A 13,313-nucleotide genomic window follows, 5' to 3' on the forward strand; every position below is an offset into this window, starting at 1 on the left:
AGGGCTTTTCCTTGGAGAGATTTCCCAATGTAAAAAAAATAAATAAATAAATAAAAAAACTTCAGTTGATCGTGTTGTTTCATCATTAATATTTTCTTCACATTGTTGCTTTTTACTATTTATACGTTTTTCACGGAAGATGAATTCTATTTCTATTTCCATCACCACTCTTTTGGATAAAATTAAAGCAAGTGTTTTTTTTGTAAAGCTGATGATTGTGGTGGCTATAGAATGCTCACTAATCTACGGTTTCTTTAAATGATAAGCTTCCACAAATCAGTGATCAGAAGAAAGTTCATGACTAGTGGACCTCCTCTCATGTCGACGGGAATGGCTAGAATGTTTATGACGCTTGTGAGAGCGTTCGTCTTCATCCTTGGAGCTCCTCTTGCGAGTCCTGTCTGAAGAGCTCCTCTTGTGATGGCGTTCTTCCCTCCCAGTAGACCTCATATTGGCAGAATGATCATCTCGTTCCATGGAGGTCCTCTTGCCATGATATTCTTCCCTCTCGACAGAGCTCCATCTCTGAGAGAGCTCCTCTGGGTCCACAGAACTCCTGCTGTGATATCGCTCTTTGCCGTCCACAGAACTCCGTTTGTGAGTGTGTTCTCGCCCGTCCCTAGAGCTCTTGTGAGAGCTCTCTTCCCTGTCCACTGAACTCCTTTCTTTTCTTGGGGGAGATGGGTCCTACAACCACATATTAGATATCAAAAAAGAATTACTTATGTAGGTTTCATGAGTTCAGGTTTGATAATCAGCCAAAAGCTACATGGTTTGAAGAGACTTTCTAGATGGAATATGCAGGATAAAGTCAATTGATACCAGAGGCAGAAACAGTTTGAGACTATTAAAGTAGTATTAACATCCGTAACATCAATGACATTGATTATCCAACCTAACTTCCAACCCTAACGGAGTGGCTGATTTGCTACAAAATAGTAGTTTGATGTATCTAAGTGACCCTTATCAGTTTGTGAGCCTTTTTTGAAAATGACTGGTACTTTAAGGGGTTTTTTGTATTTATCCCAAAATAAGAGGTACAACTGCCGAGACCTTAAAAGACTAGAATTATTCGTGACAATATGTAATGGAGCCCAACCTTAGCCTATACCATCATTTTTCATTTCTCCTCTATTTTTCCCTTAAACTATATTGTAGGATAGTAGGCTTGCAGCATATACAGGTCAGTAAGATTCTTTGTGAAGGAGCAGTAGAAAGCTAATAAGGTAAGAGAAACACTACCTGAAAGCGTGACATGTATCTTCCTTCTGGTGGAGGTGGAATTCCTAGCCTCTTCAAATCATCAAACGGGATTGGTCGCCTGGTTATGTAATTTACCATATATGAGAAGAACGGTGCAATTTGCCATTATATAGCCACAAAAGGTTAGCATTTTCAAAGTGAGATCTTTGGTTTCATTCAGGTTTTCCAAAAGGGGAAAAAAAAAGTTGAATTTTTGCAAATGCCTGTGGCTATACCAAAGAAATGTTGGTACATAATGCTCCGAACCTCAAACAGCTCGGTAGAAACAAAAAACAAAAAACAAAAACAAAAATAAAAGACTGGCAACCCAAAAGCAAGGTTTTAATGCCAAAAGCATTTTTACCAACTCTCAACAAAGAGAAGCGTAAAAAGATGACATAAGCTTCGACTCATCATATAAATATGCTGGTTAACATGATGGATTGGGTTGGTTCAGTTGAAATTATATCAGCAAGATGTTAACAAAACTGGAATGAGGTCGGGAACCTACCCTGACAGAATTGTAGTGGATCATGATGTGAAAAGGTAACTTCACTCACCTGGTCTCTAGTTTATGACTTCTAACCAGTACACTTACCGAAACAACAATTATACTACATCATGTATCACAGGTAATGTATGTGTGGGTCTGTATTACATGAGATTGCCAATGCAACCACCTAAATTTGATCCAACATTGGTCAAGTCACTGTTTTTCAACTCAAGCCCAATACTATTGTCTGAAAAAACAAACTTATCAAAAAACCAAAACCCAAGTTCACCCATAGGTAACTCACGCTAAAACAGCATTGGATGTAACATTCCCAGGTTGCAGCCTTATAATAACCAGTAAAGATTTAGGTCAATCAGGTCCAAGAGCTAAACTAAAGATCCTTAGCCAACACAGGTTTGTGGAATTCGCTCAAAATTTGCCACCTCTGAAAGTAACTTTCCACATTAAATTAATAATACAGAAGAAAGCTAAGTAAACAGCCATGCAGTGGATCAACTTCATTTTTACATTAGCCAAAAAAGGTGTAAGCAGTTACTTTTCCAAAAAAAGATAGGTAAATAGCCATGCAGTAGATGAACTTCATCTTTGCATTGGACAGAAAAGGTGCAAGCAGATTGCTTTTCCAAAAATTATTAATCGACTATTACTTGTATGGTAAAGCATTGTGGCCGTGTATTTATGATTTACCAGGTAGCATTCTATTATCAATGCTTGTGTACTGTGTATGCTGTTCTGAATCTCAAAAAATGAGAACGTATACGGCACTGGTTTCCAGTTTACATAAAGTCCAATGTACCAACTGGAGCAAAACAAATAAATACAGGAAAAGGAGATAGTGAAAGGACAATGACTCCATCCTCTACAGCATGCTTCAAAGCTCACTTCTCAACTGTCATTATTCCTAGATTTCTGACCAATTACTCTTTTACAGTAGTGAAAGGACAATGACTCCACCCTCTACAGCATCCTTCAAAGTTCACTTCTCCAACTATCATTTTTCCTAGATTTCTGGCCAATTAATCTTTTTACTTAAACAACTTTGATCTATATACTTGCCAAGCACCTGCTCTTATAAGAGCACGGCACAGGGTAAGGTTGTCAGCTCAAGATCCACTGGTGCGTAACTTAAAAAAAAAAAAAAAAAAAAAAACTTTGATGTATATACTTATTCTTCCTCCCTACTGGACCTTTGATATGCAATTTCTTTCCCATCAAACTTTTATACAACTAACAGAGTTCCTAAAAAGAATTAAAAACAAACTAACTTATCGAGGGTGGCAAAAGTTGTATCTAGGAAAGTACAGGCCAATATGACATCCAAAAGATCAATAAAAATAATTAATCTACATAAAAATATGGAAATGGTGCATACAGAGGAGCTCGAAATGGTTTTTCCCGTCCTCCAAAACGAAGTTGTCCAGATTCCTTCTTACCACCAAGACCCCCTCCTGTTCGGAAGAAAACGATAATAATACAGAATTGATCTATGGAAGTGACAGAATTTCAGAACTGAGAATCTTTAACTGACCTAACCTTCGTGGAATCCATCCTGGCATCAACTGTTGTCTATTGTAATCAACCATAATTTCACAATCATCAATCATAGAATGGTGAGCATCCTGCAACAGAGTCACAAAACAAAGATCAGCCCTGGTTCTCCCACCAGCATAACCATCACAAGCAGAGTGCGGCCATGCAGCTATGATGTCATTATATAATACTTGACACATTCATTGGCGTAAAACCAATTAAAAACCATGATCAGTGTGTTCAATCAGGTGCTCAAAAAAATAGATATACATCGCAATACACATACATACATATGAGAGACACAGAAACAGAGAGAGAGAGAGAGAGAGAGAGAACATGCTTTATGTGTCTTAAGACTTAAGAAAACAAAATATGCAATGAACACGAAATGGCCCATGAATTCCTTGCTGCACAATTGTGTTTGGGTTGACTATCAACAAACTATCACTTCAATAAGTATGCTGCTTGTTATCAACGGTTGGCCTTTTGGTGCATCTATTCTTAGTTTATTGTGAATGTGTTCAATTGGTAAATGTCTTAATGCTCTACTTAGTTGTCAGGACAGTCACTCAAAAAAGTATACCCTAGGAAGAGTTTACAAACAGATCATCAAGTCCGGACAGTCACTCAAGTGTATATGATGTGAACCCACAAAGCCTTGGATTTGTGTTTAATTCATGCGTCTCTCTGTACGTTTATATATGATTTTATTTTCTTTAAAGTAGTTGTGACAGGCTGCTTCAAGCAAGGTATTTAGCTAGATTTCAATCAAGCATTAGTTTTTTTTTTTTTTTTGTAAGTACCTAGTAAGCATTAGTTATCAACATAAAAATGTGACAAAATGGAGCAAACATATTCCAAAATTCTTCATGACACTATAACTACCACCAACCTAACATGACAAATGATTCTTGTTACACTATAAGACTTGTTTCGACTTCAACACAACCAAAAAATTAGTTACACATTCTTCATCTCCAAGGCCACAAACATAAATAAACTTATTATAGGGCTTCTACACCGCAATATATGATTGGAGCTCTTCAAATCACTCAAGCTCATGGAAGGCTAAAACAAGCACTTATCTTTCAATAAATACACACAATAAAGTCCACCATAATAAAAGGAACCCACTCAATCATCACACATCAAAAGATACGCAACCATATTTTCTGTCACTGGCAATCAAACCCAACTTAATTTGATTCAACATGGAGGGAAGCAGGACAAAAATAGGAAGTATGCTAAAACAAAAATTCGTAGAGCAGAAGCAAGAATTAACATTAAATCTATGATGTCATAGTACTAGTCACAGAAAATGATAAAGCCCCACTTGTGATGTTATACAAATCACTCTCTCTATTTTCCAATAGATGAAAGTTTGTAATTTTAGTGACGAAGACTCTTCTTAACATACCTCTAGATGGGCCAGAAAAGGTGAGTTCAAATTTGAAGAAAGGTAGGCTTCAATTTAAGGGTAATATGGGAAGGTACATACATAACTGACTTTATTTTTTAAAACTTTAATGTATTTTGGCACAATCCAAAAAGGAAAACATACATCTTTTGTGGGAGAGAACAAGTAATAGGTAACAAGATATCATATTTTAAGCTACTAATGTGTTGCAGCACCTTGTATGCACGCCGCATCTCTCTCTCAGTTTCATATTCAACAAAAGCATAACCACGTGAGGCACCAGTTACTGAAAGAAAAGCACCACATGAGTTAGAAAGATTGATCCTCATGTGTAAACAATGTTCTATAGAAAAAAAAAAATTTACACATTACAAAATTATTTGAATAAAAAAGGGAAGAAAACAATTAAAAACAATTCACATGAAATTGAAGGAAGCCCATTAGAAAAACAAAATGCTCATTATCCCTTCCCATCTTGTATATCTGACCTGTTATATTGACGTTTAAAGATGTTTATGGCATTAATATTAACTTGAAACTTAACAATAAAAAGAAACATAATAAGGTTTATTAATTTTAGTCAACAAGCAGGGGCCAAAAGATGAATTGTTTTGTAAATAAAGCATGATGAAAACAAACTAACCATTTTTTTTTTTTTTTTTTTTTTTAAATGATGTGGAAAAATATATTAACATGAGCACTGTTATTCTTATACAATTTTGGATAATGGTATAAGAATACACAAATTTGAATCTAAATCCATTACATTAATATGCTTATCTAATCAGTGGATCACATTCATAAAGTTTTTGATAAGTGGATCACATTCATAAAGTAATTAATAGTCACATTTCACAAAGTATTAAATAAAGTCAGTAATATGGCATATACAGTAGACAAAGACATGGGAAAAAAGAAAAATAAAAAAATAAAAAAATCAAATTTAGAGCTTTATATAATTAGACATGAACCAAATAACTAAAATTTCATCCATTAGAATTTAGAGAGAGATCAACATAGTTCTAGCAGGGAAACATACTCTTGCATAGCAAGAAAGGGAGTCCGATTCTTCAGAAGTTGGTAAACAACTCAAAGAAAGTTTAGATAAATAAAATTATATAACATAAATAGACATCTAGGGAAGCGATTGACATAAAATGAAGATCATTACCAATGTGCCTGACCAACCGCAAGTTCCTCACCCGCCCATACTTGCTCATAGCCTAAAAGACCAAGACCAATTTGTTGATAATTCGTTAAAATAAAAAAGAAACTTTGTTTATAATAGAAAAAAGAAGGAAAGATTTTATATCTACCAAATGAAAAATGATACATACCAGGAAGTAAATAAAAATCAATTCAACAAGTGACAGCTTAAACAGAGCAGCAAGAGAAAATAAACTGAATCTGGATTACAGATATTGAACTGGCGGAAAGGTAACTACCAAAATTTTGAATCTAAGATAGTGGCTGAGTGTAGGGGAGGGGGGAGAACAGAGTGCTTGGGTTTTGTAAGAGGAGAAGATTGGTTAAGAGAGCCAAGTGTGGTGAGAATTGGTTGGAGGCTGACTCCACCTGCATCTAATTCCATCTATAGCATTAACATTCCACCCTTATAAACAACCAAAATTATTATTATTATTTTCCTCATCTTCATCAACATTACTTTTTGTTCATCACTAGAGGATCATTTCTCTTCTTTCCCACTGCTTGGTTCGTAAAATGAGGAACGAAAATAAAAGAAATAATGGAAGAAAATAATTTAGGCTCACCAAAATTTTCTCTCCAAAATAGGTGAGATTGAAGAGAAATTCGGGAAGCATGAATAAAGATTACTATTTGCTTCCCTCTACTTTCTCTGCATAGTGAAACAATGGGATATAATACCCATCCCTCCTCTTTTCTTTTCTCACCTATATGTTCTCTTCCAAAAAGTAAATCCAGTGTTAGCACTTTCTTACACTTCCTATTAACCAAATAGGGAAAATTCCATTAAAACCTTCATGAGTTTGAAAAACACCTATATAACCTGGAACTGTTTCTCACTGTCATACTTTCATTTCTTTTGCTACAATTTCTCAGGAACCAAACAAACGTGAAATCAAAGGTATTACAATTTTGCCAGACTGAAAGTACTCCAAAGACACAAAACTTCAAAATCTGTACATAATTTTCTTTTCCTTAGTTTTCTCAGCAATCAAACAGGCAAATAGAAAGGGAAAGCTAAAACTTTTAGACCATTACCTTGCGGAGAGTGTCTTCGGTGGTGGAATGAGAGAGGCGGCCAACAAATACGGTGCAATAAGGGTCTCCGATGACCTTGGGATCTCCGAAGGGCTCATCTGCAAAAGGATATTTTGAGTGAGGGGTGGAAATAGGAATATTAGAGTTAGAGCGGAGGGAAGTGAACATTTTGGGAGAACTTAAGAAAGAGAGCGAGAAATACAGAGGCCAGCGGAGGAGCAGAGTTGGGCTCGGTAAACAGCGTTGTCGTGGGGGAGAATGTCGGTGCCGTCTATGCTTCCGGCTTGGATCGGATGGTAGGACTCGGCGTAGAACACTGCGTTTACTTTGCTCCCACTCATTTTCCCTCGCTAAACTTCCATGAACTCGGTTGCTTTCTTTTATTTCGAGGGGATTCTCATTAGTGGGAAAATTGGAGATTTCCGATTGTGCATCTAGCCGTCCATTTTCATCCGACAGACGATACTATGCCACGTGTTCCATTCAAATTTAAATAATAAAATATTAATTAATTTTTTAAAAGAAAATTAAAATATAAATAATAAATAATTAAAATCAAATAATTAAAAAATTAGGGTGGCCGGCCGGCCACTTCTAACCCACCCCAGCTGAGCCATGGGGTAGCTTCGGCCACCCCAAGGGCCGATTAGGGGTGGCCGAAGCCACCCCATGGCCCCAAAGGTGGTTCGGCCACCTCAGTTTTTTAATTATTTGATTTTAATTTTTTTATTTGATTTTAATTTTTAATTTTTTTTAAAAAAAATTAATTAATATTTTATTATTTAATTTGAGTGGGACACGAGTGTGGGCTAATGGATGAAAATAGACAGCCAAAATGCACAATTGGAGAATTTTCAATTTTCCCACTAATGGGAAAGAATCTGATCCAGATCTTTGAGGAAGTTATTTTGATGAAATACTTTATATATTACAGTCTTATAAAATAGTTTCAAATAGAGTAATGTAAAGTAAAATAATATTATGATATTTTGGAATTGGAAAAAAATTCTGTATAAGTTCTTTGATTTTGACCTTTTACTCAATCATTTTATAGAGATTTTTTTTTTTTTTAAGGAATTTTATAGAGATTTAAAACACATTAAATTACCCTTTAAAATACTCATCATTATTAAATCACTCATTGTTATTTTTTTATTATTATTATTATTTTATATGGCATGTTTAAGGTAATGTGGCTAGGTTCATTGGTGTCCGCTCAAGGACATGTACACGTGTTAAAATTTTATTGAATATGATGTAACCACCATCTAAGATCTTGTAACTCTTTGTTTTTTGAAATCTTGTAACTATTGTCACTCAAGATATTGTAACTCTTGTCTCTTTGTAACTATTGTCTCTTTGAAATCTTGTAACCATTGTCTTTTGAATTCTTGTATCAAATATAAAGAATATATGTGTGTGTTGGGTTCGTATAAATCCACAGAGTCGATGTTCTCTTTGGGAAAAATTGCGTCCAAGATGGCGTTGTTTTCGTCACTCTCATCGTTGAGGTGAAACAATTTCGATGTGTCTTCATCGGAGTTGATTCGAGAGACGTTGGTGGATTTGCCAGGGAACCAACGTTTTCTTTAGGAAGAAACATTTTTTCCCAAAATTGTTTGTGTATCTTCTGGAAAAAAAAAAAAAAAAAAAAAAGTTTTGTCCAAGATGGCGTTGTTGTTTTCATCGCTCTCTTCGTTGAGGTGAGATGTGTTTTCGTCAGAGTTGATTCGGGAGACGTTGGTGGGATTTGTCGGGTAACCAACGTTTTCTTCAAGAAACATTTTCCCCAAAATTGTTTGTGTATCTTTTGAACAAAAAAAAAAAAAAAAGTTTCGTCCAAGATGGCGTTGTTGTTTTCATTGCTCTCGTCGTTGAAGTGAAACAACACGGTTGATTTGTCTTCGTTGGAGTTGATTCGGGAGACGTTGGTGGGATTTATCGAGGAACCAACATTTTCTTCAGGAAACATTTTCCCTGAAATTGTTTGTGTATCTTCTGAAAAAAATGTTTCGTCACAGTCGGTGCTCTCACCCTCACCGCCGACAAAACCATGAAAGTTTTCATTCATTTTCACTCACTTTGGGAGGCACAGGGGAGGCAAAGCAACAGTTTCTGGTGTGGAGGGTATGTGGGTACTGTTTGTAGGATACTAGCCTTTATAAGGTATGCACAGAGGCTGGTCTCGGTGGGAAAATGATATTCACGAAACCCATTTCCCCCTCCCATCCGTCTCGTGCTGGATGTGGCGTGGTCCTTTCGGCCATGTCACATCGGACCCTTTTTTAAAAAAAATAAAATAAGACACAAAAAAAAGGTGTAGACTATATATATATAATGATTTTTTTCTTTATATTTGATACCAGAGTTACAAGAGCTCAGTTCAAGACACAATGATTACAAAAGATCAAAGATGCAATAGTTACATGATCTTGTAAATGATGGCTATAGGCCAAATTATTTAAAATGTGTTTTTTCTCTTTTTCTTTATCTCCTTTTAGTTTATTATCATTATATATGTGTGTGTGGGGGCTCGTATAAATCCACAGATTCAATGTTGGCATTGTTGTTTTCGATCTTGAAACATTAGCAAGAAATGAAGGATTGTACTTAGAAGTCAAACAGCCATCACATGGCATGGATCCTAGTATGATGAATGTATCAAACGATTGTCTTCATCATCAAGAATCATCTTATGTAACTCCAAAACCTGAGGATGTAGCTGCTAGTGACCAAACTACTCATATCTTTGGATTTGATCTTAATGAAAATATCTTGGCCAATGAAGATGGATACCCTAAACATTTAGTCTATGAAACTATATCTTATCATGCAAAAACTCTTGTTGTTGAGGTGAAACAACTTTGATGTGTTTGTCGGAGTTGATTCGGGAGACGTTGGTTGGATTTTTTAGGGAACCAACGTTTTCTTCAGGAAACATTTTCTCCAAAATTGTTTGTGTATCTTCTTTAAAAAAAAAAGTTTCGTCCAAGATGGCGTTGTTGGTTTTGTTGCTCTCGTCGTTGAGGTGAAACGACTCTGATGTGTCTTTGTCGAAGTTGATTCGGGAGACGTTGGTGGGATTTGCAGGAAAAAAAAAAAAAAAACCATTTTGGCCAAGGTGTGTTGTTGTTTTCATCACTCTCGTCGTTGAGGTGAAACAACAAGGCTGATGTGTCTTCATCGGAGTTGATTCGGGGATGTTGGTGGGATTTGCCTGGAAACTAACGTTTTCTTCAGGAAACATTTTCCCCAAGATTGGTTGTGTGTCTTCTGAAAAAAAAAAAAAAAAAAAAAAGTTTCATCCTAGTCGGTGCTCTCACCCTCACCACCGGCGCAACCATAAAAGTTCTCGTTCATTTTCACTCCCTTTGGGAGGCATATGAGAGGTAGAGCGATAGTCTATGGTGTGGAGGGTAGGGTATTGTTTATATAGGGTACTAGCTTTTATAGGGTACGTACAAAGGCTGGTCTCGGTGTAAAAAGGCTATGCGCGAAACCTATTTTCCCCCTTCCATCCGTCTCGTGCTGATGTGGCCTAGTCCTGTCAGCCACATCACATCAGACCGATTTTTATAAAATAAGACACAAGAAAGGCATGTATATATATATATAAACTGATAATAAAATAAAAGAGAAAAAACACATTTTAAATAATTTGGCCTATAGCCATCATCTACAAGATCTTGTCACTCTTGTTTCTTGAAATCTTGTAACTATTGTTATTTGAAATAAAATAAAGTTTTCAATGAAATAGAACGATAAAAAGACATACATATAAGCATTTCGTCATTTTCTGCGTAGTTTATTTGACATGAAAAATTCAATAATCTTCCTGCAATTTTTACCTAAGGTAATGTAATAAGGTAAAGTGAGTAAGATAATAGATTTTGTCTCAATTGTTACATAGATTTACAATTATTCATTCGAATTAGAGAAACCACAAAATACTTAAAAACGAGGTTCAAAGAAAATACACATGTAACTTGATTGTTTTTTAATGATACTCGAATAGATGCAGACATTGAAATTGGTATTTTTCGTTGATGGTTAATTCCTTCTACCCCGTCAATTCTATGAAGATGATGAATCATAAATCAAAAAGGAATCCTATATTATATGTAGTTTAGGGAATGCTAGAATATTTTGTAAGATCTTGTAATTCGTCTCTTGAGCTCTTGTAACTCTTGTATCAAATATAAAGAATATTTGCCGGGGAACCAACGTTTTCTTCAAGAAACATTTTTCCAAAAACTGTTTGTGTATCTTCTGAAAAAAAAGGTTTCATCCAGTCGGTGCTCTTACCCTCACTGCCAGCGAAACCATGAAAGTTCTCGTTGATTTTCACTCAATTTGGGAGGCACAGGGGAGGTAGAGCGACAGTCTCTAGGGTGGAGGTTTGGTGGGTCCTGGAGGTTGGTCTCGGTGGGAAAATGCTATGCGCGAAACCCATTTTCCCCCTCCCATCCGTCTCATGCTGATGTGGTGTGGTCCTGTCAGCCACATCACATCAGACCCCGCTTTTTAAAAAAAAAATTAAATAAGACACACAAAAATCCCAAATAAGGCGTAGACTAGATTTTATCATATATATAAACTGATAATAAAATAAAATGAGATAAAGAAAAGAGAAAAAATACATTTTAAATAATTTGGCCTATATCCATCATCTACAAGATTTTGTCACTCTTGTTTTTTGAAATCTTGTAACTATTGTCACTTGAGATCTTGTAACTCTTTTCTCTTGATTGCTGAATACATTAGAAATATCGTTCTTATGGGGATCAAGACTTATAAACAATTATTATTGAACAACGAACAACTATAGCTATTATGCAATACATCAAACAAAATTCATTAATGAAAAATACATAAATTCATTGGAAAGTAAAAAATACACATATCGGATGAATTGTTGCTATATGTTATAATAATGAATTATTGGTTTAGTTGAATAACTAAATAAAATAGATAGACCTAAATTAGTTGAATAAATAAATAAAATAGATAGACCTTTCTCTTTGTCTCTTAGGTCACATTTTAGTTGACCGTGAACTTAATTATAATTATTTTTATTCCAAAGTGAAGATACCTACACCATCCAGATCCGAATAATAAAATGGTTCATTTGTCACAAATGTTATATCCAACGGCAAATTACTAAATTTAAAATTCTATTGATCAAGTTGACATTTGTATGAGAGTCTACTAATAAGGGCAAAAATCCAAATGGGAATGAGTATTACTAAAATGCAACAAATTGGAACGAAACTACCCCTTCTATATATATATTTTTTGAACAATGTAGAAATACCCTAATTTCCTAACTGAAATTGAGACTTACTTAATTATTATTTTATGAGTAATTTTAAATATTTATTTTCTATCTCTCTTATATAATTATATAATTGATGTAATAAAGCCGTCGGGTTTTTTTTTTTGGTTTCTCAATAAAAATTAACTCAAATGCTTATTGACATTCAAAGTATTCGGGTCCCTTCATTAATAGACTTGGTAGGTAGTTTTTAGTTTAAAATTGATTGATATGATATAAAGTGAATACAAATTTTAAATTTTTTAATGAAAAATAAAAGATTTTGTTTTATAGTAAATTTTTTATTTAAATAAGGGCTAAATGTATAATTAGTCTTAGTGATTAACCTTAATTACAAAACGTTATTTGTAGTTTCAAAATGAACTCAGAGGTCTTTTGCCAAAAAAATGATTTAATCCTTGTAGTCAAATTCCGTTAAAAAATTTAACAGATTCTGTTAGTTGTCATGTCACCACCAATGCAATGGTGACACGAATTGCTCTTAATAAAAAAATATAAATATATAAACGTAAAAAAAAAAAAAACTATAAAATAATTTTTGTTTTAAAAAAAAAACTACACAGTTTTCTCTCTTCCCCCATTTCATCGTTCACTCCTCCCCTTTTCATCTCTGTCTCTTCCCCCATTTCATCTCTCTTCCCTCTCCCCTCACCGACGACCGGCAACAAAGACCACGATGCCGAGCACCGATGATGACGAGCCAGCCACATCTCCGACTACAAGCTAAACCCACTTTTTTTGGATGAATTAAACCCACTTCTTTTCTTCTTCAACAAAGGCGAGAGGATAAGAAGAGCTAAGGAAATTGAACTGACTTCTTTTCTTCTTCAGCAAACCCACAATTAATTCAAATATGATAAGGAGCTTCCTTTCCACAAAGAAAATACCAATAACCCATTTGAAACAGAGAATTACTCATGAAAAATTTGAGAACCCATGAAAAAATTGAGAACGAAAAAAACGTAATAGACAAAAGACTAGGTCGGTGAGGGTCTTCGGCATGGTAGAACAGGTCATCGCACGGTGGGGAA

The 13,313-nt window shown here is 35.0% G+C and overlaps 1 protein-coding gene across 1 annotated transcript; it reads right to left on the bottom strand.

The window, feature by feature from the left end:
- Positions 1–13: 13 nt before the first annotated feature.
- On the bottom strand, positions 14–7,302 carry LOC132162976 (U11/U12 small nuclear ribonucleoprotein 35 kDa protein). The gene is made up of 8 exons (XM_059573185.1): positions 7,150–7,302; positions 6,948–7,045; positions 5,875–5,926; positions 4,919–4,989; positions 3,285–3,375; positions 3,129–3,204; positions 1,243–1,321; positions 14–687 (listed from the first exon to the last, which is right to left on the bottom strand). The coding sequence occupies exons 1-8, from the start codon at positions 7,286–7,288 to the stop codon at positions 277–279; spliced, it is 1,017 nt and encodes a 338-aa protein (XP_059429168.1). The 5' UTR covers positions 7,289–7,302; the 3' UTR covers positions 14–276.
- Positions 7,303–13,313: the final 6,011 nt, after the last annotated feature.

The sequence above is a fragment of the Corylus avellana genome, chromosome ca1, assembly GCF_901000735.1.
Source record: "Corylus avellana chromosome ca1, CavTom2PMs-1.0".
Lineage (NCBI taxonomy): Eukaryota > Viridiplantae > Streptophyta > Magnoliopsida > Fagales > Betulaceae > Corylus > Corylus avellana.

Excerpts from the sequence above, each read along its gene's own strand:
- LOC132162976 (XM_059573185.1), bottom strand. The coding sequence starts at position 7,288 with ATGAGTGGGAGCAAAGTAAACGCAGTGTTCTACGCCGAGTCCTACCAT. Across the intron at positions 3,205-3,284 it reads ATGGATTCCACGAAGGTTAG|GAGGGGGTCTTGGTGGTAAG; the intron begins GTCAGTTAAAGA and ends TCTTCCGAACAG. Across the intron at positions 1,322-3,128 it reads AAACCATTTCGAGCTCCTCT|GCGACCAATCCCGTTTGATG; the intron begins GTATGCACCATT and ends TTACATAACCAG.